The following is a 27524-nucleotide window of genomic DNA, read 5'->3' on the forward strand; positions in this document are numbered from 1 at the left end:
TCCAGTTCACACTTCATACCAGTTGGTGGCGGTAATGCGCCATTCAGTTGTTTACCAACCGTCAATAAAATTTAGAAGAAGAAGAAGTCTAGACTTTCATGACGATTTCGCTGACACCCAATTGGCGCTCCTTGTGTCCGTTTGCCTCACAGGTACGTTGAAGCAATTATAATAAAAAAAAAAACTGCGCACGGGTGGATTTGTGACACTCACAACAGGCTGTGTATTTGCTTTTAACCAAGACGTTATTTGGCCGTGACAGTCAAACGTCCAACAGTTGAGCTAAGCTAAGCGGCTATTGCTTTTGCTAGCTAACGTCGGCTAACGTTGAACACCAAAGATGTACACGAGTAACGCGAGATATATAACTTTGCAGGACTTCCGCGTTCGCGTATGCAGGCATGAGAGGGTTCTGTTTTGTTAACTGACCTGTTAAAGCTAACATGACATAGTAGTCTTTTTCAAAAAGCAACTGTATGGTAAGATTTGCTAATCCGCATTTTATATTATATTTGGGCTGGGTTTACCACATGTAAGCACTAGCGTATGCGGATTTTTATCTTGATTTTTTATGTGTCTTTGGCTAAACTTTGAGAAAAACTGTGTGGCTACGTTAGGTATATGTACCAATAAAACATCGAGCATCTTGACAACCGAAGCCGTAAACAGACCGTTTCTGTACCCTGTCTCCAAGACTTGTTTTAGAAGGTAATAATTAGTCCTGTTCATCGATAGAAACGCGCTTTGTTTATGTTTGATTTCCGTCAGCCTGCTTCCCTTTCACAAAACACAGCCGAACTAGTGCGAGAGTGAAGATGAAGAGATCCAAAGGCGGTGGTGACGAGGAAGCTCCCCGGCATAATGGCTCAGCGGGCCGAAGGAAAGCAGACCAGCAGCAAAGTGACGGGGACGAGGGTGGCAGTGACATCGGCCCAGCCGACCTGCAAGACGACGACAATGACCAGGGCCTGAGGAGAGAAATAAGGAGCAAATACAGAGACCTCATCAGCTCAGTACAACGTGAGTGACTACAGGCCAGCAGGTTTGGGGATGGCCAAAGTTGTTGATTTGTATGTATTACAAACAAATCCTTGATGTGCTTTTCTTCTTGTTTTGTTTTTCAGAGAACAGGGAAGATATGCTGAGCCCTTCAAACAACAAACTAACAGAGGTTTTAGAGGAAGCAAACAAACTTTTTAAAGATGGTAGGTCTGATACATGTAAATGAATAACACATGCCAGCAGATCAATCCTTTATACTTTACATTTTTTTGGTTGGGTTTTGGTGGCAGTTCGACAAGCGAGAGAAGCAGCCCTGGATGCACAGCTCCTTGTTGTGGCTACAGACCTGGGGAAGGAGAAAGCCAGCCAGCTGTTCTCCGAGGGAACCGCTTTCGATCCCACTGCTTTTGCTGAGCATCTCGTGAGTATGATTACTGTATCATGTCTGTCCTTCAGTCACCTTGCACGAGTGGTCCATACAGACCTTGCAGTTTTGTACAGTTGCAGTATTTCTGTCTGGATTTGTAACTCGAGCTGCACATGCTTTTCTTTTACCTTAAGTTATGTATGGTTAAAAAAAGGCAAGGAGGGCAAAACAAAGCTGACAGGAGTTTGTTTAGTGGACTCATATGATGGCAAGACAAACCCCAGTAATCATGAATTGTTAAATATCTGTCTGTAGGGCTGTGTGATATGATTGAAATATATCAGATGATGAAATGAAAACATCTATCGTTTCATATTATATGCTATTTTTTGTTTCGTGATGTCACAAAATACACTGTTTATGGCAATATTTTCTTAATTGTTTGGATGGTCATCGTGTGGATGCAGGCACAGAGAATACCAGCAGAAAGAGTATGGAGAGAGTTTACGGATGAGAAGCAAAAAAATAAACCTTAGACTCAAACATTAGAACAGGCTTTTACCCGCCACACGGCTTGTAAGAAATACAAAGGAAATGGTGGCCGTTACAACTTGTATCTAAAAATATATAGTTTAATGTACTGCCCAAACACTTGACTCCAACTGAAAAGTGAAAACACTTCACACAAGTCGAGTTGCTTGAGATTCACAGAATTTACAGAAAATGGTGGATGAGAAATGTCTTATATTGGGATATGAGTCATATGGCACAGCCCTATGTTTCTTTATGATAACGCGGTAGCTATAGCAGCTTTGTACTAGTTTTTTTCCTGCTCATTTAAGTGAGTTATACAGACACAAATACTAATAAATGTAGGAAAATGTGCGATTTTAACACAACTTCCAAAGCATCACATACTGCAGTGGTCATGTCTATGTTTCTCTACAGTTGTCTTTCATGGGTCTGAACCGACTAGAAGATGATGAAGACGAGCAGCAGAACACCGCTAATGGCTACCTGCCACAGGACGCCTGGCACCGATTGGCCAGGAGAGCAGAGTGCTGCTTTAGGACAGCACCCTCTTTCCACTACATGTGAGTGATTTAGCAAGTCTGTTTACTAGCTGGGACTGCAGTGCCAGGATCTTTGCCTGCCAACTAAAAATAGACTGATGTTCTGTGAAGAAGCAAATTAATAACACAGAAATTTTCTTTCGACAAGCGCACGTGGTCTTCTACCAGTCCATAAAAGTAGAATAAGTGGTTCCAGATTTGCTGCCAGCAATCAAAGCGTCCTTGAACAGCTCTTTGTCGTTTCCTAAAAACCTTCCTTTCTCTTATTTTTTTTTCTCTTCCACCGTTTGCTCCTCCTGTCTCATGGAGTGCAAATAACAAGTGCTTGAGTGATGCCAGGTTGTGTCGTTTGCTGTCATAGCCTGGGTATACTCAACTTTGTACTTTTGTCTCAAATGGCAAAACAAGTTTGTTGTTTCTACCTTTAACAGGAGGAGATTTCTTGCATATTTTACAAAGTATTTTGTGGTGTTGGAATTTCTTGGCTGTTGTTTATGCAGTCTGGGATTGTGTCATTGTTGTGCCTGCTGGGAAATGTAAACGCATGACACTGTTGTACCACTCACATCAGGTTGCGACACTTTTATATCGCATAAAAATTTATGCTGGTATATTATGGATGGTATGATGTGGCACCAAAATTATACTGCAGCAGGGTAATGCTTACTCAGTCATACTCTGGCTTTTGCAGTCATGTGATGCTATTTTGAGAATTTGATGCTGTACGATGACGTGAATAAGGTCCCAGTCACACAGTCAGCAACCCCCTGGCAACCAGCAGTCGTGATGGAGAGAGATGTGTATTTCCTGACCAGCTGGTGAATGGTTGCTGCCCGTCACATGGTGAAATTGGACACAAAGAGGTCTGCTGTTCTGCACAAATATCCTTCTTTTAATTGTTTTTCACTGGCAGATTGCTCCAGCTGCCTGTAGATTGCATGCAGGAAGCTTTTCTGTAGACACTTGCCAGCAACTCTCCGAGTGGTCATTTTTTTACTACCGCGATGGAGTTAGTTGGTGAGTGTTTGCAGACAAGTTGGTGTCTTCCATGGAAACTACAAAGCAATCTGCAGGACTAAAATGATCACAAGGAGGCTTTTGGTGTGGCACCCTCTTTATGGCTGATTCAACCTACCACTCACCAATCAGTCAGGGAAGACACATTTTTCCCTCCCTGGTGGCGGTGTCATGTCCAATATGGTGGACAACTCTCAACAATGTGAGCAAAATGTCATCAACGCAACCTCACCTGTGGATTTTACATATGAGAAGTTCTAAACAGAAGGCGCATTGTCAAATTATGGCATAAGATGGAATAACACAGTGGTTTTATGTGGATACGTTTTCTGATTTTCGGTTTTTTTTTAAATTTCTCATCCCTCTGGTTCTTTGCAGGATGGGCTCGTTCTATGCAGAACCACCTCCCCCAAAACAAAGGATAGAACGGCAAAGAAAAGCACCCAGCAAAGAAGCCAAAAGGATAATGCCTACTCAGGTAACTGAAATGACACTTCCATGGCTGCTGTTACCTACATGTAGTTTAAGATAAATGTAGTAGCCACCCCGTCCCTGTTTCCATTTTCCACACATACACAAAGTTTCGCCACATTATCCACCACAATGTTGGTATTTGGACCAAATGATCCCTGTGAATCTTCTTCTGTTGATTTGGAACCCCTGGAAGTTTATTTTAAAGCTATTATTAGTGATCTTGATTTGAAGTTGGACAGTGATGTTAAATTAGACGGTAAATCAGAGCGGTCGTTAAGTCTAGTTTTCATCATTTAAGGCGATTGGCAACAGTCAATTTTTTTTCTTTCTAGGCAGCACTTTGAAACAGTGATCCATGCTTTTATTTCATCCCATCTGGATTACTGCAACTCTCTTTATGTGGGAGTCAGTGAGTCGCTACTCTTGCGCCTGCAGCTGGTTCAAAATGCGGCTGCACGAATGTTAACAGGAACTTGTAAAACAGAGCATATAACCCCTCTCCTGGCCTTACTTACTGGCTGATCGTATATTTTAAAGTTCAACTTTAATCTTTTCACAATCTTACCCCACCGTACCTCTCTGAGCTTCTTCACCCCTACACACTCTCAAGTCAGCTGACCAGCTGCTCCTGGAAGTACTGAGATCCACAAGGAATGTTAGGGGGACAGGGCCTTTTCTGTCGCTGCTTTAAATTATGGAATAACTTTCCCTTACATGTTAGAGAGGCCCCTTCACTGTAATCTTCATCTTTCAGTGCATATCTTGACTTTTTATTATCTAATTGTATTTCTTACAAATGAAATCAACAGATTTTTAAATTTATTTTTTTAATTTTGTGGACCTATCCCACTTATTCGGTGTGTCATTAAATGTCTTTTAGCTGAAGAAAATGGAAGAGTCGCAACAAGAAGCGACAGAAAAAGAAGTGGAAAGGATTCTGGGGTACCTGAAGAGTTATTACCAAGATGATCGTGAGTTTGAAGTCGACCTCAGAGACATCGCATGGCTGTGTAAACTATTAGTTGCTCACGTGTACTTTTTTCCCCTCTCCTTCTATCACAGCAACCTCACCAATATCATATTACGAGTTCGTCATTGACCCCAGCTCCTTTTCCCGGACAGTGGAGAACATCTTTCACACTTCTTTTCTGATCAGAGTAAGGAATTTACTAAAGATTTAAAGTGAACTCCAGTGCCTCCTGGTGACCATAAACAGGCATGACAGTTTCATTTGTGTTTCAGGATGGACTGGCAAGAATGTATCTTGATGAAGAGAAATTGCCATGTATAGGTGAGATGATGTGACACTTGTACTGTTCTGACTGGGGGATAGCATAGAAAATCCCTTGAGGTAAATAATGAAATAAAACAATGTTTTCATGTTTCAGCTCCTGTAGAGGAGGGGGAGGTGGAAGCCGGAGGTTCCACCAGCCGTAAGCAGTGTATCCTCTCTATCAGCCCAAAGATATGGAAGGTTAGCAGGTTTTGGCCTGAAGTGCACATTAATTAAAAGCACGGTAGCTACAATCAAGATTTTGTTTTGTGCCTGTGATATTAATTGTAAAGTTTGCTTTGTCCTTCTCAGGAGCTCATAGATGCCTTCGACATCAAAGATTCAATTATTCGGCCTCCAAACACACAGAATGACTGACAGACTACACCATCTTCCCCACTGAAAAACCTAAACATTGTTCTTAAACGTTTTACTTAATAAAATTCAAGTGATGTGTTACAGTTTTATCAGTTGAGGTCAATGTATAATAATCGTTCTATTGCACATTTGTTTATTTTTTACTGTGTTTTAAGTTTGAATAATAAAAAAGAAATGAATAAAAGTTTTTTAAAATTATTTTATTGCAACTCTTGAATATTGATACACAAAAGCCTTAACATAATATGCTTCTGATAATCTGAGCTTTGACATAACACATTGGTAGAAATGAAGGTTCCATGACTGGCAATGATCAAACCGGATATTAGCACAAACATCTCACACTAACTCGCCATGGTGGTGGAAGATTTTTATTTCGACTTGGTTAGCAGACACATGGCTTGGGTACCTTGGATTTACTCAGTTGACCTTGAACTTCATTGTGAGGTCATCTGTACAACAGTTAAGATTTAACCAACATGGGTAATGTAACAGGACAATGATCCCAAGCAAGCAGCAAGTATGCAACAGAAAGGCTGTAAAAGAGAAGAATGGAAGTGTGGCAATGATCGAGTTAAAGTCCAGACCTCAAGCTGACTGAAATGCTGTGGCGAGACCTTAAAAAAAGCAGTGCAAATGCCTGCAAACCTCAATAAAGTGAAGCAACATAAAGACAAATGGGCTAAAGTTGTTCCATAACAATGTGAAAGACTGATGAAGTCACATAGATAGTGATTGCTTTAAGTTGCTGCTGACAGCAGTTCTACTTGCAGCTAATTTATTTTTCACAGAACTGTATATCGTTAGTGCAAGAAAGTTTGCAGTAAGGATTGTTTTGATATTTTGTTCATATCCCATAATTTCCTATGACGGATTAGTCTGTCCATGACATAGGAGTCTTAAGTCTTGTGCGAATCAAGGGAAAGGGAAAGTCAGGTTTCTTTTTACACTGGTTTTCTTCATGTAAACCTACTATGAAGCGTGATCACTGGAGTGCCGGTTTCTGCAGCTGGTCTGATCCCTGGACCATGTCAGAATCTTTTATCTGCCTGTATTTATGATGCATGGTTGTCTCAACTGGAAATTTTGTGAGTTGCTCATTTTTAAGGAGCCAAAATGTTATCTTAGTGATATTAGACTGCATACTGATGTTTTGGCCAACCTACCCTTACACATTTTTTAACCTTAGAGGTTCTATATCACTTCACAGTGTATTTATACACATACTCACGCACAAGCAGCCATTCAAAGCCCTGGCCTGGCACCGGGAACAATTTAGGCTTCAGTATGTCCAAGACCAGTCTGTTTTTTGCTTGTTTGTATAATTAGATTCCTTACAGTGGAAAGTCATGCTACATTAGACACAACCCAGGCCAAAACAGGCCAGACACAATGCTTTTCTATTGATCCTCCAAGTTTGGAGAGGAGGTTTTCATCACAGAAGAGACCACTCCCTTCAGGAGAAGAATGATTCATCATAGGATAAAGGTGATATCTCAAAACAACTTTGTAGAATCTGCCTTTATGCCTCTTTCTAAGGAGAAAAGGGACCCAAACAATGCCTGCAAAATACCTCCAGAAGCATAACAGGGAGCAGCCTCTGACCTCCTCTCTGTAGATGTCAGGAACTCATCAGGTATAGATATATCCCTGTTACTATGCTACAAAAATGTAACAAAAAGGTTGAGTTAAACAATAAACAGCTAAATCGATAAACAGCTAAAAGATAAAAGTTCTTTATTCTGTTTTGCTATTGGGTTTCTTTGTTATTCCATATTGGCTGAGTGAATATCAGTATGATCGAATTCATTTGGCTGAATGCACTGATACTATCAAACATACCCATCATGATGATGTACCAGCATCATCTTGGTTCTTTTAAAGAGACAGGCACACTTCGTGCTGCCTCCCATCTCTTCCTCTCTCCCACTCTGAGCTTTTTTCCCTCCAAAGCAGTGCTTCAGTCTGCTCACCCTGTGCACTGATGTAGAGTGAGGCTGCATTAAGACTGGAAAGAGTGGCTCCCTTTTTTCACTCTGCTTTGATTTAGGTTGGACTCCTTATGTAATGTAGATTTTATATAACAATGGCTTGAAAATATATGTCAGAGGGACACCATGGGCAATGCAATGCAGAGCGTTTATTAGTCGTTGAGGGACACACTCACACAGACACAGAGGCGTGCACACCCTCACTCTGTAGCTCCTGCAGAGATCTTCCTGCTTTGGCAATGCTGAGTCTGACTAACAACGATGCAGTTCTGCAGAAAGGTGCTTTGCCAGCCGTGTAGTGCCAGAGTCACTTCACCAGAGGAGGACATGGAATACAAGATGGGGAGCTGCATCGGAATCCCACACGGCAAGGTAAACAGAGGAGAGGTGGAAAACTGTGGGGCTGTCAGAGACTGGCTGCAGCATTGCATCCATGTCTGTGGGACTGAGCAGGGGATAGCATGGGAGAAGAACCATAGCAGGTTTTACTGGTCAAGTGCTGAGTCTTTACTGAGGAGAAAGCGGGGAGAGGGAAGGTGCATTCAAGTGTTGGAGGAGGGGCGATGTCAGCAGTAAAAAAGGAGCTGCAGAGACAGATCAGGGAGTAGGGAAAGGAGGAGCTGAGTATAAACGTGAGAGTGTGAGGCTGATCGTAGTCGAGGAAAGATGGGAGACAGACTGACAAGAGAAGGGATTGTTTACATCTGCAGATTCATTTAGTCCATAGCCTACAAATAAAGAAAATCTATAACAAGTGTGTTTGGTGAACAATGCGTGTACTGTTATTTATAGGGATGATGCTATCAGCACACACTGGGGCGCTTGGCTGAAAATAGCCTTTGAAGATGGCAGATGAGAGGATCCAAAAAACATTTAAAGCCTCTCTGTTGTCAAATCTGTAACTGGGGCTCCTGTTTGTTATTCTTCCCATCTGTCAGGTTGCTGTGTGAGTGTGTTGGTGTTGTCCTTACACGTCAGTCACAGGGAAATCTACAGGGAGGTGTTGGACTTAAAAGAGGACCACCAGACTGAAATCGAGGGGATCAGTAGATGTTAAGGTGTAGATATTAAAGGATGCTACAGGTGGTTTGGACACTTTAACGCCATCTGCAGCCTCTTATGTGACAAGTGAGGTCTGACATGCCGTCCTCCTCTCCATAACGTGTGTCTTTGTTTACAATCCCTCGGCCCACTGACTCCCTGAGCAGACATGGCTTCCCCAGCTCCAGTTCGGTCTCCTCCCCTCCCTCCCTCCCTTGATCCTGTCCCAACTTCTGTCCCTGTCCTGCGTCCAGTGCAAAAAATAGCAACAGAGGAACCGGGGCTCCTCAGAAGACAGGACAGAAACACTGGCCTTGAGTCTGACAGTAAACACAGGTTGGAGGGGTTTGTCAAAGCTGGGGGGCACACACTGTAGCAGAAAAAAGACTTTTGTTTGGCGTGGTGAGTAGTTTTTTGGTGAGTTGCAGCTGTGTTAAAACTTTGGATTATATTACGGTGACATTGTTAAAACCTGTACTGAGATTAGTGTGACTGTATTCGATTAAGTGTGAGTGTTTACGGTTACTGGTGGTGTGATGGTGAATATGGGTTTAATCACAAATGTATCAACTTTATATGCACATCAATGCTTTGCAAAGTTCTGAGAAATTACGTGTTGTGTTGTTTAGTTTGGCGGTTTGTTTACCCGCTGATGGACAAACTCATATTTGTCTGACCAAAGACATTCATGGCTCTGAGCCAAACCCGTGAACTTAAAAGATTACTCACGTTGAGTGATGGTCAGGCCGTGATGAGGTGAGAAGAGACCTGGCAACAGCCTAATCACATGATTTCCCCTCAGTGCTTTCTGGGCTGCCAAAAAGCCCCGAAACACTGCTGCCACTTAAAGTGCACACGTGTCACTATAGGGGCTGAAATTACACCCCAATCACACAAATAGCAAGCAGGCGAGCAGGGCCGATAAGCTGCCGCAGCACAGAATAGGTGTGATTTAATATGTGAGGATAGGATGTCCATTTTGTCTTTTGTTTTAATGTAAAAATGTGAGACAAAAAATGATTTCAGGCCATGCTTTGACTGCACGGATGGACTATACGGCCTCTGCGTTCTTTTGGAAATCTAGTTTGTGTGACAAAATTGTGCATAAGACTGTAATAAACGTCAACAGCAGTGAACAGGGCAAATATCTATTTATAAAGTCTTGCATATTCAGGTCAGTGCTTTCTGACTAAACAGAGCTACCACGCAGTCCCTGCAGTCATACAGGGAATGTATTAACGGGCCTTTCCCTTTCACGGCTCAGCTGCATTACAGACAACACAAAAGTATCCTCACGAGACAGGGAGATGATTGTGAGAGAATATTTCTGCATCTGATGTATCCTCCAATGTGCTGATGCATGGATGCTCTGATGCTGGGAGTCCGTTTGTTTCATGTCTTTTAGACACGAGGTTATACAAAGTTACTGCAGCTGGAGATTAATCTAACTAATACACATTTCATGTTTAGAACAATTAAAAAAAATAATTCAACTGTCCTTCTACCAACGAAGCTCCAGCTTTCCCACATTTAAGGCCACATCAGCAGACTTGAAACCTGCACTTTGGTCTTGGTGTAAGGTTCTTGCATCAGACGTCCCTAATCTCTAAAACAACACACACTTACAATTCCCCCTCACTCCACAGAAGTTTAACCTCATACCAAAGACTTTTAATCCTGTGACGCAGGAGTCTGTGACTACTGAGGGACGGCCGTTCAGACTCCAGGTCTCCTTGTTGACCTTGCTGTACGCTGATGGTGTCTCTGTTGCTAGTTTCTTACAGCCAGCTGATGTGAGAGGCTGTTGCTCTGGGCAGTTGTGGCCCTGCAGCTGGGTAAGCCATGGGGAACGAGAGCAGCACGACTGAGACATTGGTAAGGGCAAGCTTGCAGACGTTGGATAGCTAGGATCTCTACTTGCTGCTATGCACACCTTGAGCTCTTTTAACTAACACAGTCGCATGATTACTAACTTTTTGCTTCGGTGAAATACACGGGCTTTAAATGCTGAGGCTTGTCTAATGAGCATTTAGATAAGATAACATGGCTTGTCTTATTTTGTGATTTACCCTCGTAAAGCTGCGATAACGATAAAGATCAGATGTGTTATTTAATGACTCACAGCATGTGTCTTAATCTATGCCCATTGCTACACACCCTAATAATAATTCATGCCTTTATGATGTTTAGAAGGCCGTTGCGTGTCTCATTATTGCAATGTTGCTGTTGTGCACTTCTAATAACAAAGACAAACATACCAGAAGAAGGACACCTATAGAAAAACGGGAATTTAAAATGTGACTGAAGGACTTCAGAAGTGGAATTCTGGATTAACCTAATAGGATTAATTTAAACATTTGACTCATGAGCTATATGCTCCAGCACTAAGTACTCACAGACTGACTGAGCTTAACATGCTACTCCTCTTAAAAAAAATAGTGGCGAGTTGTTTTCAGTGCACTCTGCATGCAACTGCTTCTATCTAATGTAAAGTTGTTCCTTTAAAAATCTCTTTGTGAACCATTTCATTCCCTCGTTACAGCCAGAAGAGGGCGCTGCAGAAAATGTTGTTCTGTTGCCACCTAAGGAAAGTCAAAATGACTCCGTGCAGGTACAATGTGTGTGTGTACGTGTGACTGCCACTTTGATAATATTAGCTTGTGTGTGGGTACGATATTTGTAGTGCTCACAGGAACGGATGGCTGTGGCTTTTGTTCTTGTTTTTGCTTTTTTGTTTTTTTTTTGTTTTGGGGTGGGGTATTACCACTCAAACTGTGCCTGTTCGTAGCAACTTTCATCATGATCAAGTCACCATAACCCATTCATGCCATGTGAAAGGTGAAAGTTGTTTTTTTTTTTCATGGTAAAACCTTTAAAAACAGTGAACTGTCATATCAGTATGTTTAATCATGTGGTGATGACGCACGTGAACCTCATCAAAAGGTCATATTTAAAGCAGGAAGCTGCGGTCAATGCAGGAAGAAATTGTGGTGCACATTCATAAGTTTTTTTTAAACTACTCAACTATTATTGTGTGATGTGCAATGAACAATGAAATGAACGTTTATGCATATAAACATTATTTAACATGTTTTCAATAGAGTGTAATATTAGATGAAAAAGACAGAGAAAATGAAAAAAGAAAAGCAAGAATATCATAGCATTTATCATTTTAAAGATTTGATATAAAATTTCAATTTGTTCACGATAATTTGAGGCGTGGTTTCATAATTCTGCTTTGCATAAGAAATGTGGCTATACACAAAATAACATTACAGCACAATTAGTAATTTTTGTTTTATAAAATTAGGCCAAATCAGATTCTTCTTGGTTGTTATTTTTATATTTTCATTATTATTAAACTCTAGTCTTATGTCAGTCAGAGTTTTAAAATGAGTCTGTTGATTGAGTTTTTATTAAATTCTTGTTTTGCCTTCTGTGGAATAGTTTATCCGTGAGACGGCTTCTTATGGAGCCGTTGTTAAGTTTCTTATCCAGAATTGACATCCCTTGATTGACAGCGGGGTGAGCTGTGGCTCTAAAGGGCATACATGCCCACGTTTACGTGTAACCACAGCTTCCTAGAGCGTAACCTGATCCTCTCTTTGGGGGTCACTGCAGGCCTGACTCTTGGCCCAATTCCCAGCATTCACCTGCAGAGGCACTGTCAATGCTACCAACCACAAGACACAGCAGCAAGAGAAAGGGGGAGGAGGTGAATAGGGAAGGAAAGAAAAGAAAAGAGGGAAAGTTCTTAGACTAGGAGGAGGAGACAGAAGGAGAGCTGAGTGGAAAGAGTTTACAGTAGAGGGGGAGGAGAATGCTCAGCACTTCCACGAGGCCAGCACAAGTCAAGTTAGTCAGTCTCAGCAGCAGCAGCAGGTTTGGTAGTGTAGTGTTTCTAGAGACCACACACACACATACACACACTGGAAGAAACAGAGGAGGCTCATGGAAATTTAAAGGGGGAGCGGCAGTGACTCTACAAAGAGGACAGGGCTGTGGAGAGGAGGAGAAGGAAGTACAGGAGAGGAGGAGCGGGAGCGTCAGCAGCATGTGTTGCAGCATGTTTGTGTTCTCGACTGCCCTCCTTCAAAACACAGAGCCCTGCAGAGCCTGCCTGCACAGTGTGAGCATAGTATAAGGGTAGCAGAGAAGCTGCACTGCACTGTAGAGTCACCTTCAGGACAGTGGAGCACACTGCTGGGTAAGTGCAAGAGAGATGAAATGAGATAAAGCTCGTAGGACGTGCAATCAAAGGTGTGTTTTATACAGGAGGGTGGATGGAGTGGATATGTTGAGTCGGTTTTGTGTGTCTGTGGGTGAAGAGGGGACCTGTTCCTTCTTCAGCACTCCTCTTTCATGTTTACAGCAGTCATGTGTGAAGCATTAAGGCTTTTTTTCAGGGCTCGAGCATTGACGTTTTGAATAGAGAGTATTTGCTGCACAGGCAGTAATAGCCAGTCAGCCTCGCTGTCTCTCACTGTGGCTTTTCGTTTAGTTCCTGTGGGTTAAATATTAACAAAAGGTGCTTTCTGCGTAGGGATCGAACAAACAAAGAGCAGGTGTGATTTTCCACCTTCTTGACCTTTTAAGAAATGTTGAATGAGTGTTTGCTGTAAACTTTGGCGTGCTTTTCCTCGTCATTCTCTCATTTGAGAAAAGGTACGGGTTGTATGTTTTCTGTCTTTTGCATGACAGGCAGGAAACAGGAAACTCGACACATGGCAACATACAGTTTTCTCATGACTGTGCTGATCCCAGCGTGCATCACTGTTAAGGAGTGAAGGAACTGTTTTAACACCTGATTATATAACATTAATCCAGAAAATAGGAGCAGCAGGGAGATCACAGACATTCAGAGTGACACTCATACCTGCAGCAGGCCTTTTTTTTTTGCATCCGGTTTCTTTTAATGTTTTATCTTCTCTTCTGCAGCCAGTTGTGTAGCTGGGTTTCTTGCTACAACGAGAAAAAAAAGAATCTAAATTAGAACATTTAAAAATAAACTAAGACGGCATGACACCATTCTTGTGCAAATGTCTTTTAAAAGTCTAGCACACAATTTTTGCGTGTGTTCATGCAAGCACATTCTGTGCTTAACATGTCCCACAAAGGAGGCTCTTTGTGGTCACACAGGTGAGGCCAGTGACTCAGAGCCTGCAGCCCAAATTTATTTGTTAATGTGTCTCCAGTTTCCACATTAAGGAAATACAGCGCTAAAGCGAAGCTCCAGCGTAAGTTGGTGTTTTTCTAGTCGGTCTTGAATATATTTTTTTGTTTCTGGCTTGAAATAGTTTGCAGCATTACTGTAATCACATCATATGAGTGAAGACGCTAAAGCAAGTGTATATAAGGTCAAACTTGCTCTCGTGTAAGTGCTGCATTGAATTGATTTAACCTTCGTTTCTGCTTGCAATGACTGCACGCCAGCTATGAGTGATTCATAAATAATCAATGTGCTTTAATACTGAATCTCAGCAGATCCTCAAAGGATATCATTACCACTGTGTGGCTGTATCCATACTCACACGTGAAATCAACTCACTGGCTAAAATCAGGATCTCTGTGTAAAAAAGGAAACACTAAATATAACAGGCAGGGCTGTGTTAGATCTCTAAATCTGGACACGCGAAACAAATGAAAAGAAATAAGAAAAATAACCTCCGACTCTCCACCTCCATCCACAGACAAGAGCACCCCAGCTCTATTGCATTGCAGCTTAGCTGAGTGTTGTGCACCGTGAGGCTGTTATTGTCCTCATAGCGAGTGCTGTGGCTGTGGCTATATCCTTTCCAACTGACTGTTGAACAATCAGGAAATAAAAAGCAGATGAGAGTTCAGATTATTTCATTTACTGTATTTCAGGTTGCTTGGAAAAATGATTGGCTCAGATAAAGACACATCTGAAGCAGAAGATATCATCCAAAATACCTGCTCTTGTCTGTGCTGCTTAATTATGCTTGTCACCATCCAGCAAAACTGGTTTGGCTTTAATGATTATTATTTCAACACCTTGGAAAAAAATACATTTGTATTTCCTCAGAGGTGTTTGTGAGGTGGAAAGTACTTCTGATGACAATATTTTTCAATTCATTAGTTGTTTTTTGTCCCATTCAGAGGACATGCTCAAATGTGGGGTGTAAACAAAGCTGCAGAGATTAAACTGCAGTGAGCCGGGATAAATGCTAGGATTTAATACTGGAAATAATCTTTTAATAGCATAAGAAAAGCACGTTGAGAGACGTATCAGATAAGACGTCTGAGTGGAAGGACGTAGTTCAGCCAGTGTGGCCTTTACATTATAACAAACAAACACATGGGTGGAGTTATCTGCTCATGTGATGTCTGGCTTTGAGCATTAATTTGTGGGTGTTCCCGTGTTTGCCCGCGACATGATCACACTTGCTTAAGTATACACGTGTGTGTGTGTGTGTTGTGTGGCAGACTCCCTCGTGTAGCTCACTGGTATCCTTCACCGTTCCTGCAGGCTGAAGCTCGAGCCGAGAGTTCGACCCAGAGGGACGACGGAGCGCTACTGACCGAGGTTTCCACCAGCCAGCACAGCCTGCTGTCTCAGCCCGTGCTGCCAGACATCCCAGTCATCACCGGGGTGGAGGAGAGCCGAGGCACGGCCGCAGACCAGGAGGACAAGGAGGAGCTTGAGTTTCCTCACGACCTGCTGCCCAGTTTAGATTTCAGCAGCGAGCTCAACATCTGGGAGTCCTCACTGGGGTAAGTAGAGGGGTTACACACACATACACACAGACTTTTACACTTCAGAAGACATAACTTCCTGGATACTTACTCCAACTCTAACCATAATCACTACTCCTCTAACCTGAAGCCCTGCACTCACCCTAAACAAAATCTTCCCCCTTAAATTGAATCTTTTATATAATTGGTGACATCTGGTGGCGTTACATAACAGATCTGCGCCCAAACACAGACTGTACTTGTAACACCACAACCATTTTGGGATGGTTCCAAGTTATGCCGATTTACAGAGGTCCTTTTAACTACTCTGACTTAAGAATTGAGGTAATGCTCTGGCAATTTGTTTTTGGCTTTATCATGCATAATCAGATGAGGATTATCAGGTTTGATTTGCTGCTACAAGTGGCAAAAAATCATTGAGACAGAGCTGATTCTTAGTGCTGGTGGCAGAATTGATAGTGCAAGATTAAACCTGGCAGTTTTGTCAATGTCATCATAAACATCAGTGACGATCACAAAATGAAGAAAGACTCATTCTAGAAAGACTCTTTAGTACTGAGGAATGTAAACGGCTACAATTGTTTGGTTTCTTTGTCTACTTGCCGATAAAAGTAAGTATTCTTCTTTTTCCATTAGTGACAAATAGGCCTCATAAATGACTACCCACGCATTTTTTTGCTGGCTTTGTGTACCGCAGGTGATTTTAAAGGCCTGAAAAATGAATTTTCCTTTTTCTCCTTCTCACGACTTGAACAGATTCGTGTGTTTGGGATATTTTTTTGTCATAACTTTCTGGTTTTTCTCAAGTTTCTCTTTTTCTAGTTTAAAGTGAGCAATACTGAAAACATATATCTCCGAAAAAAAGGATAGAAGTTTGGGGAAAATATCAAAATAAGCTGACATGTTAACATATTTTCTTATATTGCCAGAACTGTCCGTCAGTTGTTCCTAATACTTCTCATAATAAATATTAAATGTAGATTCAGTTTGCCCTTAGAGCTTTAATTGTCTGTGTAATAATAGACAGTTAAATATATACCCGATCAGAATGCTCTGTTAGCTGGAACAGCTGCAGTTTCCATGTATTTCCTTCATCGTTACATTTTTTTACATATAAAGGGAAAAGGGGTCCAACCTAGACTAGCAAGGAGTAACTAATAAAGTGGCCAGTATGTGCATACACTAATAATACTGTATAATACGTTAAATATTACTTTTTTTATGGCTGTGAGGAAACACACTTGTAACAGTTTATTTAGTCAGAGTGAAAGCAAACCTGTTGTTGATTTGCTTCATGTGTGAATATGTCTGCATATGTGTGTGTGGGTTTGTGTTAGCAGAGCTAAAACCAGCTCAGGTGACAGGAAATGTGAACAGGTGAACCCCCTGCTGGCGGGTCTGCAGCATCACATAGAAGTCAGTCAACCATTGCTGTTTCAAGATACAAGGTACCTCATAGGTTCAGCATGATGATGGCTAGACGGCTGTCCTCTGTGCTGTCAGCAGAAGGCGTGGTGATAAAGAGTGAAATTAGGGAGCATGGAGAGGAACAAGAAGTTGGCAGGGTGATCTAATGTTTCTAACTTATGCTCGAGCGTGATGGGTATGATTGCTGTGGCTCTGCAGCAATCACACCTTAACATGGTCTGATGTGGTCAGTGTTGCCTGCTTTTATCTAAAGTTAAATGCACTAATTCTTCTGATGCTTTGATGTCTTCTGTCAACCAGAAGTATAAGTATCATTGCTTGATGTGAATTTGTAAAAATGTACAGGTAAAACAAGTGAAAAGATTTGAATAACTAGAAATATCAAAACTTCAGAAAGGACAAATCATTTGAAAAAGCAGAGTTCCTGCTTTGTTGCGTAGTAAAACTGGACACCTGCACACAGTTTAGTCTGTTTTGCTTCTCCACCCTTTAGCAGAGACTGCCAAGTGAACATGTGAGGACAGACGCTGTGTTTACAAGGATCTGGCAGAGTCTTTATGCAGAAGTCATGTGTGACTGTGTTAACCAATCCCTCGTGGTGATCCTCGGTGATATTCCTACTCGCTTTATCGGAACTTCTTTAGAAAAGAATGCGTTAAAATAACGAAACTTGAACGGACTATGCTATGACGATTATAGCTTGATAATGATGGTTATTCTCTGTAGTCAGACAGCGTGAAAGATTAAAATGGTCCCTCATTTTCCTTTAATGCAGGTAATGTTTTAGCAGTGACTCAGCAGGTGCAGATGAATGGCATTAAAGTAGCACGAATGCTAAATTATTTAGGCTATAAAACTGTTTCCAATAACCCAGAAACTACCCATCACTGTAATCAGGATGAATGACTTGACACTATTTCTCATTATATATAATCAAACTAATGTATGATGAGACTACAGTAAATAATTTATAGTTCCAATAAGAAATTAAATCATTTTAATTAGATGATAAATTTCGCTAGGCTTTTAAGCTTTTGATACACACTGAAAATAAGAAAATCATACCAAAAAACTGAGATGCTGAAGGCGTGTTGCAGCAGGGTTTGAAATAGGTGAGTAAAACTGCACAAATGCTACTTACTGCAATGAATTTTGGAGTGCATGTCCATTAACAACCGTCTTGTATTCTTATAAACGGCTGATATTATTTCTTGTAAGAGAATCTGTATCTTAGAAAAGGCATCCCGGGTGCAGTTGTGTGTCATCTGTGCATGTCACAGAGTGCTGTGTCAGAGCATGGCCTTCTACTGGGCAGCTGTTTCTGTGTACTCCTAACTCTGTCACCCTACCCTTGCCTCAGGCCTCACGGCTGCGACCCACTTGTTGCAGATGTCCAGCTCTTAACTCAGCCTGCTGCCACACCTTACCCGGGTAACAGACCCCTGGCCCCTTCCCCATCCACATTCTTAGACCGGGAACTCCAAGAGGCCTTCCAAGAATGTGAAGAACAACTGGTGTCACTGGGCATAGTCACTCCCACTCAGCCTTGCAGCCCCGAGCCCGGGACGTGGTGCAATGAAGGGAATACAACCGGAAAAGTGATGGCTAACAAGTCCAGTGAGTCATCGTCTCCACCTCCAATCGTTGTCCAGCTAGGACATAGCAACGGGGGCCATGGAAACAGGAATGCACATGGAAACAGTGAGACAGCAGACAGTCAGAAGGATACAGTTGTGTTTAGTTTTAGGGATTACATACTAGGCACTGTGAATAATGATGGGACAGCAGAGACTGAAAACCTGAAAGCAGAAAAAGAAATTAAGACAGATGAAGAGAAGGAAGCACCCACGCAAATACAATTAGAAATGCCAACATATTCAGCTGGAGAACAACCAAAACAGGCTGTGTTTAGTGATCATACAAACGATCTAAGACAGGGAAATGCTAATTCCAGTGCATCTGTGGGGGGGAGTAGCACTGTAGACTCTGATGTAGTGATTAGGAAGAAAGACACGGAGGCAAAGACAGACAAAGAAGAAAATCTAAGTGATGATTTCAGTGCTGGTGTTTGTTTTGAAACAAAGGTAGGTAATTCAGCTATGGAAACATCAGAGCGTAGCCCTCGTTTAAGGGATAGAGACGCATTACCAGAGCTGCAATCAAAAGGACAGACAGGAGCAGGCAAGCACACTGTGGAGCAGGAATCAGACCCATACAAGCAGAGTTCAGCTGGTGATAAACAGGCCGCCCAGAACAAAGAGGCAAAGAAAAAGAGACACAGGAAAAAGAAAAAGATGGAGAAAAGCCCGGAAACTGGGCAGGAGGCACGCACAGCAGTGCAATCTGAAAATGAAGTCATAAATGCTGGAAATCCCACCGATTCACCTTCAGGTCCTGTGATTTGTGGGCAACACCCTGACAACAGGCTTGATTACAAGGAGCAGCTTGAAGGAAAACCCACATCCAGCTCCCTACTATCATCTCCTCATAGCAGTCAGGATCATCTTACTCCCTCAGCCTGTTCACCTGCACCCATGCGGGCTCTTTTGCAGAAGCCTCATCAATCAGACAACCATAATGATCCCCTAAGCAGCATAAATAAAAGCTCCAATGAAAGCCTGCAGTGGGGGCAACATGTAACCGGAGGTGAAACCAGCAACCAAAATATACCCGTGACACATGTCCAAAATACAGCGATCAATCAAGCTGCTTCTAGTGATAAGAGATCAGATACACAAACGTGCCAGGCTTCAGTTACAGAAGCAAAAATACTCACACCCGAGAATCACGTCCCACTCTCCAACAGCCGAACTTGTGTGGGAGAGAGTTGCATGGAGAGCGTCCTTGAAGAGGCTTTAGCGGTGGTTACTGCGTTGCCACTGACAACACCCACACTGCCAGAAGTGATAGAAAGCGAGGGAGAGGGAGAAAGCGTGAGGTGTGATTTAGTGGAGAGAGTAGCTGCTAGAGCAGTTGCAGAGAGTGAGGAAGGAGTAGAGGAGAGAGGGACAGAAAAGTGCCTCATTTCTGCAGACGGAGAGAGGGACGAAGTCCTGGGCAGCCCTTCTCGGCTCGCGTTAATCTGTTCCCAGGCAAAATGCTCACTTGCATTGTCAGCCAAAGAGGGACCGGCTGCAGCTGAGGAAAGCTGCACCAGCAAAATGCCACACAACTCGGCCGAGAGCGAAATCAAGGCACCGAGAGAGGCGACCGCTCGGAGTTCGCGCAGAGAGCTGTCACCGGCCGAAGAGGGAGATGCAGAAAAGGAGCCACAGTGCTTAGAGGCTTTTATCAATACTTCTCCCCTTGGGCTACTTACTGGTTCTGATTGTCAGGATCACATTGCTGCGGGATCAAAGAGAGAAGGAGAGGGAGGAGGAGAGGAGGTGGTAGAGAAAGGAGGGCTGGTGAGAGAGCACAGTTCATTCAGCCAGCCAGAAGGCTCTGCTAGTGGGCTGTCATCTGCTCAGACTGAAAGGTGTCCGCCCACCGATGTTGCCGAGTCACAGCTGAAATCACAGAGCTGGAGGGAGTCGATCGCTACCATCACTGAGAGCATCTGCACCGAAGAGGAGCGTCTCTGTCGACCCCGCCGGGAGCACCGTGGCGCAACAATTTCACCTCTCCTCCTTGACGCTGAGCAGAGCTACAGTAAAACAAGCGGAGGCAGACGGGCCGATCTCGATCAGAAGTTAGTGTCAGAGGAAGGGCTGGCTCTGGGACGCACTTTCGAGGAGTCATCCGTCACAGAGACAAACTACAGTCGAGTCTTCCCGTCTTTAACCTCACGCCAGCATTTGATCACTTCAGAGCAAATCCCAGTTAAGCAACAAGCGAGCAACAATCAACAGGTTCAGCCTAGTAGCACAACAGAAGCAGAGACAGTCGAAAGTGCAGCCAAGCTTCAAGTCGAAGCCTATAGCCAGAGCAACAGTGGTAGCACCGCTATGTCTGAAGTCGGTGTGTATCTATGTGGCAGGAGTGGAGGTAACAGAGTTCACTTCATGGATGCAGAGAAGGAAATGGGCAGTTCCTCCGTGGATCTCAAGACCATGCCGGTGCCAGCCCTGGACTGTGCGTCTTTACCCCCGCTGACTGTTCACGAGCAGTTGCGTCATCCTGTTTTTGAGGCCAGCTATACTTTCACAGACTTTCTCAACTCAAAGAAGCCAGACATCCCTATGAATCCAGCTCCTACCAAGGATGAAGCAGCTGCGTTTTCAGAGGCACAGAAAGATGTCTGTTTGGCTAAAGGGGACACGAGGACTAAAGAAACAAAGGAGAACATTGCCACAGATCAATCACATAGTGACAGTTTGAAGACAAACACTGTAGATTCACAGTCGGTGAACAGCTCACAACAGCTTCCACGTCCTGCTGAGGAGACTCAGACTGGTAATAAAGGGTGCTTTGATGTTTTACAACCACCAGGAAGTGCCATCTCTGAGTCAAATCATCTGACATTTGAACTGGTCACAGCAAAGGCAGAGGCGGAGACACAGAAAGATGCTGCAATTGTGTGTTTGCCCAAGGAGGAGGAGGAGATTAAGAAGGTGGTGGCAGAGTCTAAAGGTACAGCTGACATTGACCAGCCTCAGGAATCACCTTTAAGTGCTACTCCTGTCATTCTTGAAGAAAACAAAGGGAACCAGCATAACTGTGCACCTTTAAGTGGTGTTGACACAAGTTCAACATCTGAACCTGTGACCTTGACTTGCGCAGCTCCTCTGCAGATGAAGCATTGTGACCCAACTGATCAGCCTGTTATGCAATTAGGTGAAAAACCTCCTAACGAGCCAGTTAACCCAGATATTACGAAGGCTGGGGAAGGGCCCAAGTCCCCCACCGGCTCTGCCGATCCCACAAAGGACGCGTGGGTGACTTCAGAAGTGACGGCGTCTGACGAGTCAAGCACGTTTATCGGGCAGTGTGTCAGTAATCCTGCTTTTGAGCTGCAGCCTCCTGGCCCAATGTTGAGTCACCTAGAGTTCGTTACCGACTCTGATGCATCTGTCTCTGAAAAGGCATATAACTGCAGTGCTGATGGTGACAGCAGCAGTGACTCCAGAGAGGTGGATGCCCATAAGAGCCGAGAAGTGACACACACTTCATTAGCACAGCATGCTGAGATCGGCGATGTCTATGTTAACGCTAATGAGGTCTTGCCAAAATTGGAGAATTTAAATTTTGATACTAAAGAGTCTGCTGCTACCAGTAATGTAAATAGTCAGTTATCACAAGAGGAAAATCCGATTCCACCTCAGCCTCCCAGCGATGCAGTGACAAGAAATAAACCTGCTAATGTAATTCCTCTATCTCAAACAGTGCCAGACTCTGCTGGCATTAAACCTATTATTTGTGAAGCCTCCATTAGGGATGACATCACAAATGTCAGCTACCCATTTAACTCCGACCTGCCCGCCAACGAGGTTTATGATACAATTAAAGGGGACAATGTGAAAGAAAACCACACAATGGGAGATCAGACCGCCATGTTGTTTGAAGAGCAAAAGAAACAAGCTAAAGAGGCAGCAATGGATAATCAAATGGAAGCAGCAGACAGCAGCAAGCAACAGACAGGAAAGACAGGCACAATGCCACAACAGAATAATGAAGCAGATAAAGAGACTATAGAAGAAATTGGAGCCCTGCAGCCACCACACGCATATATGGGACAAAAGAGTGAATTGTCATTAAAGGATGTGAAGAAGGAAAAAGAAATAAAGAACACTTTTGAATCCAAAAGCGAGACTGAAACTTGTTCCTCATCTCCCAGCAGATTTCCGGGATCATCCGAGGACGTGCTGCGTGCTGACTTAGAGTCTAGTAGCGAACCTCTGACTGTTTATGATTCCAGTTTGCGCCAAATTCCGACAGCAGCGCTGGAATGCAGCTCTGACTCTGCACCAGATTTGGGTGCAGCTCTTGGCCAATCACAGTCCACACCAGATCCAAATTGTTTTGCTCAGCAACAGGAGCACCATCAACAGTATCTGGGATCCAGACATCCCACAGAGGCAATGTCAGGTGGCTGTCTAGAGGGGGGAGAAAAGGCTAACGATCAGACCCAGACACTGGTTAAGGGAGTAAAAGGAGCCCCAGAGGAAAGAGACAGCTCTGCTGGGGATATTTGTCAGTCAGGAAGCAAGGATGAGTTAGCAGGTGATGCCAGCATGAGCAATGAAGGAGTGATAAAGTCAGTGAAAGGCGAGGATGCTTCACTAGAGGTTCATAGGTTGCCATCTTCCCTTGATTCAAATGAAATTGATGGGAGAAATGCTTCACCTGATGCAGGGATAGCAGCGGGTTACTCTCATGTAAGTGAGACAAGTCAGGAGACAGATGAGAATGAAAGCCCAGGGTTAGAGGGGTCAGGTAGAGATTTAATGCCAGACACTGGGTTTGTGAGTGATCTGAGTGATAAAGATCAGCAAAAATGTGATCTATCAGCTGTCTGTCAAGAGCAGAGTAGAAAATCCGAGCTGTCAGAGAATCTGGTTGTATCTGTTGAGCCTGTTTCACAGGAACACAAAAGCTCATCTTTTCATATTCCCATTTTAACTAAAGATAGCACAGCTAGTGATGCTATTCATGCAGATTTTTCACCAAGTACAAACCAGGCTGGTGAAATTTCTATGCACACATGCAGCTCTCTGCCAGATCCTGCCGCGCATCCAGAAACTGGAGGAGAGGATTTCAGTGCTGCTGTGGCTCTAAAAAGCACCGGTAGTGAAAGCGTTGCGTGTGAAAGTCAGGATACAGTGTCCAGGCCTCATGGGCTGCAAAGGCCCAATAAAACCTCAGCCACACAAAACAGCCCAATAGAACAAACACCCATAAAAGGGCCTGATGTTGAGGAGATGACAAAGGAAGATAAAGAAGCCTTGGATGAAGGGAATGTTAGCGAGCAGGGTGAGGAACAAAATTGGATAAAAGTCATAGATGGTGGGGCTTTGGGAAAGCAGGGGGTTGTGCATTTAGCAGGAAGTGATAAAGAAATGGGCTCGGGATCAATCACCGTTTTAGGCAACTCCCAAAGTGGGGAGGCACAGATTAGCACGGAGGTTGCTGTTTGTCACTCTGATGGCAACACCGGTCCTTGTAAGGCAAGGGAAAGTGACAGTGATGCAACAGAAAAAATGACTGCGGACGTGGACACAGGCCCATCTGTTGTTTCATCAAAATGCCTAGAAGATTTCGAAACTCTTACCCACTCAGAGAAACCACAAGATGTGGTGCCACTGTCAAAGCCCCCAGATGACACTGTGGTTAAACCCACTGCTGCTGCCTCTCGGTGCGAATCAGAATCACTCGATAGAGCTCCAGCCCGCCGCCCTCCTGCTGAACAAGTAGAAGCTGCTGAAGCAGACACAAACTGGATAAAAGCGCTCAGGGAAGCTGCATCCCATTCTCAAAGCGAACAAGTGAACCAAGTGGATGCCTTAAGGTAAACGAAAGAGCGTGTGCTTATTTAAAATGATCATATGAGCCAAATATGTTAGGAACTGCAGATCAGAGCAGCGCAGTCAGAACCTCACAGTGATACAGATGTTGCATCATGTTGCATGTTAAAGCTCAGCGTGAAAAGGCAAAGAAAATAGAAAGAGGAAAGGAACGAATTATGAACTGGACAAACAGCTACATTTTTTTTTTGTGTCTTTTACCAAAGATTTCTGGCATTTTGTTCCCCTAACTTAGCATTCAAGTAGCACCATGTTCAAGGCTTGTTTGAAGGGATATTACAGAGAGCAGTGTGACAATGAATATGAATGAGGAGGTAAACACAGAGCTGCACTTTGTATTAACTCGAGCTCGGGTCAGATGACTGTGCCTGTTGGAGTCTAATGGAAGTAATGCAGCCCTTTATATTCAAAGAGTGACATCAGCCGTGACATCGTCCCTGGTCCCCGGGGCAAGAATGAGCCTTTCTTACACAAAACACACTGCTCAACACAATACAACAACATACCTAGAGCACTTCACCCACACACATCCTCTTGCTCACACACACATTTTTGATTTGTGAGTAATTCCTTGAGCATGTGCTATAAACTAAACAACAAACCCCCCACCTCTTCTCTTCTTCTGTTGTTTTTTTCTCAGACCCTTTCCATCTCTGGAGTCTCCTCAACAAGAGTTTCTCACTCCGACTGAGGAGATAGCAGCTCCCGTGAGACAGGAGAAGACCCCACCACCAGAACTAGCAGCGGAGGAGACAGCAGAGATCCCACCTGTGAATCTTGTGAAGAAGCCAGTAGACCTTCCCAGACCTTTAAAAAAGGCAGGAGATCTCCTAGAATCAGCACATGAGATAGCAGAGCTTTCCAAACCACCGCAGAGTATAAAAGTAGAAGAAGAAGAAACGACAAAGGCAGAGCTTCCAGAAGCAGCCAAGAAAGAAGAAGAAGAGCATCCAGATGAGGTTCAAGAACCAAAAAGGAAGCAAGTTACTTCAACAGAAGTAGTGAATGAGGAACAGGCAAGAGAAAGGACAGATGAGATCCCAGAACCAACAGCTAATGATAATGAGCTCGTAGAACCAGCAAAGTATGAAGAACAAGAAACAACAAAGCCGACTACAGAGTCCCCACAGTCAGAGGAGAAGCCGGTCAGCGAGCTGCCAGTGGAGCTAGTGGAAAAACCTTTAGACATCCAGCCCGTGGAGCCAGCTGAAGTCCTAGCTGAGGAAACTGCAGCGACAGAGGCTGTTCAGGATCCGGCTGCAGAGCTACGGGACAGTGGGTGAGTGTTTTTACTGTCTGTATCACATGCTTGTCATATTTTTGAATTGATGCCCACAGTTTCCAGTGGAAACACATTTCACCGCTTTAAGTAAAACAGCCAACTAATGTTTCCTTAGAAACTCCTTTAACCAACAGACTCGCTCTTCTTCACACCGCATTCGGGGTCTGGATTCAAGAAAAGACGTCCATTTAACCCCCAGCTGATCTGAAGTTTTTGTGGTTTAGTGATTTCCCAACTGGAGATCATTTATAATTCAAACAAAGGAGATTTTGTCATAACATTTCCTTTGTACTGATCTATCAGATGCATTTCATTGGAGCGAAGATGTGTGTAAAATAGGGAGCTTTGGGGGACATGTGCTTTACAGGTCAGCTGTGCGTGCCACACATTTAAAACTGATTTCCGTGTGCTTGGAAAACAACCTTGGTGGATTTGTTTTGGCTTTCAGACACTTCAACGGTGTCTGGGTGACTGTTCTGTCTACAGAGGTTTAACAGTGCCTACGAACTAATACGAATCTCAGATGTATACTGATTTATATGTAGTTGTTGAAATTTCCAAGTTAAATAAGCGCTGTAAAGCAGTGTATCAGTCAGTGTTAATGTAAGCATTTCAGCAGCACAAGTTGGACTGACTAATTCCTTTAGCGAAAAGCCAGATTTCTCACTAGAATTAGGTAAAAGCACAATGCTTTTCCATTTACCTCTCCGTGGGATCCATCCCTTTCGGCCTATCTTCATTAACTCAAATTCCCTTATTTGTCACTGTCTCCGACCACATGCCGTGGAGCCATCCCACATGCCAGATTAGCACTTGCTGCCTGTCAGTCTCAACACTTGTCCCATCACTGCTGTTGGATCCACACAGCATTGTTCAGAGCAGGAAAAAGGAAGAATGTTATTTCCCTGAGGTTTCATCAAAAGATACAGTTACTGTTGCGTACATGTGCCACAGAAACAAACGTGACAGCATATGATATATGATATGATACGCGTGTGTGTGTGTGTGTCTGTGTGTACATTGTGTTTTTTTTCTCTCCGCCCCCGAAGGCTGTCCGAGCTGTCAGTCCTACTCAGTCTGTGCGGCTTTGTGAACTGAAGCTTGTAGTGGGAGGAATTTGGGCAGGCACTCAGCCCCACTGAAGTCATTTGCACAGACCAGACAGAGTGGAACAAAAGCCAGGGTTCAGAGAAACACTCGAGCATGTGCTGCGGTGCGAGTTTGTTTGACAGAGTTAGTCCGAGAGTCAAAGAGAGAGGAGAGGAGGACTGGGACGTGCGGTCATCGGCTCCGCTGTTTTGGAGTTCAGGTCATTTCCATCGCTTACTGTAATTACTGTAACCTCTGAAGTCGTGTGATGGCTGAAATCTGGGTGAGTTGACAAACAGTAGCTCTGGTAGTTTTATGTGTGCATGTGTGTGCGTGTTTGCGTACGTCCTTCCAGGTGGATGCAGCAGATGGTCTGTAGGTAACTAGTTCTAATTATGCTCTGCCTCTGCTGACCTCACCAGATGGGTGGAGGGGAGGGAAGAGCAGAGAGAGACGAAGGGAAGAGAAGGCTTTTCCAGAACTAAGTTGTGAAATGAAAGGTGCACCTCCTCCCATGTTAAAAGAAAAAACAGGTTAGAACACGTTATGCTTCCTTGGAAATCTCCTCAGTAATGGTAAAGATCAACACTAACAATCAAAGTTGTCCATAAATCCAGTCTAAATCATAGCTCTGTGATTTAATAAATGTTTTTGGGTCTTCCAGGAAACATTGAGGGCTCGTGACTGCATTACATAAAAGTATCATATAAATTTTTTTTTTCTAAAAAGCAGCACAGCTAGTTTTTTTCTGTTGAGGAACGCAGGAAAACAGCTGTGACTCTTTAGCCCAGAATGTGGGATATTTCTCAAAACAGAGGTAGGATGTCCTATAACCCACATTGTACTGTAAATAGATGTGTTGCCATGGTAATAGTAGGTTCATTTGCCTGTGCCGGCACAAGTGGAGTAAAAAAAAAACCCACTTTCAT

At 43.5% G+C, this 27524-nt stretch overlaps 2 protein-coding genes across 7 annotated transcripts in view; both read left to right on the forward strand.

Moving 5' to 3' along the window:
• nsmce4a (NSE4A component of SMC5/6 complex) lies at nucleotides 1-5670 on the forward strand. 5 transcript variants are annotated; one of them, XM_026191053.1, is made up of 12 exons: nucleotides 201-399; nucleotides 695-708; nucleotides 794-1020; nucleotides 1125-1205; nucleotides 1293-1423; nucleotides 2318-2463; nucleotides 3838-3937; nucleotides 4814-4904; nucleotides 4996-5090; nucleotides 5176-5224; nucleotides 5322-5407; nucleotides 5519-5670. In XM_026191053.1, exons 1-12 carry the CDS (start codon nucleotides 394-396, stop codon nucleotides 5582-5584), a joined length of 1092 nt encoding a protein of 363 aa, XP_026046838.1. In that variant the 5' UTR covers nucleotides 201-393; the 3' UTR covers nucleotides 5585-5670. The 5 variants fall into 5 exon arrangements, with proteins under 5 accessions (XP_026046837.1, XP_026046840.1, XP_026046838.1 ...); XM_026191054.1 differs by having other exon boundaries at nucleotides 203-479; XM_026191052.1 differs by lacking the exons at nucleotides 201-399; nucleotides 695-708 and adding an exon at nucleotides 1-152 and having other exon boundaries at nucleotides 769-1020.
• Nucleotides 5671-7522: 1852 nt separating this feature from the next.
• Nucleotides 7523-27524, forward strand: part of tacc2 (transforming, acidic coiled-coil containing protein 2) — a 47433-nt gene continuing 27431 nt past the window's right edge. Inside the window, exons 1-5 of one of the 2 annotated variants that reach the window (XM_026191112.1) lie at nucleotides 7523-7947; nucleotides 15107-15351; nucleotides 16671-16781; nucleotides 18122-24208; nucleotides 24865-25503. In XM_026191112.1, the coding sequence (XP_026046897.1) occupies nucleotides 7837-7947; nucleotides 15107-15351; nucleotides 16671-16781; nucleotides 18122-24208; nucleotides 24865-25503 (7193 nt within the window). In that variant the 5' untranslated portion in view covers nucleotides 7523-7836. The remainder of the gene's footprint in view (nucleotides 7948-15106; nucleotides 15352-16670; nucleotides 16782-18121; nucleotides 24209-24864; nucleotides 25504-27524) is intronic. The other variant, XM_026191111.1, reaches the window with a different exon arrangement.

This window comes from Astatotilapia calliptera, chromosome 13 (assembly GCF_900246225.1).
Source record: "Astatotilapia calliptera chromosome 13, fAstCal1.2, whole genome shotgun sequence".
In the NCBI taxonomy this organism is placed as follows: Eukaryota; Metazoa; Chordata; class Actinopteri; order Cichliformes; family Cichlidae; genus Astatotilapia; species Astatotilapia calliptera.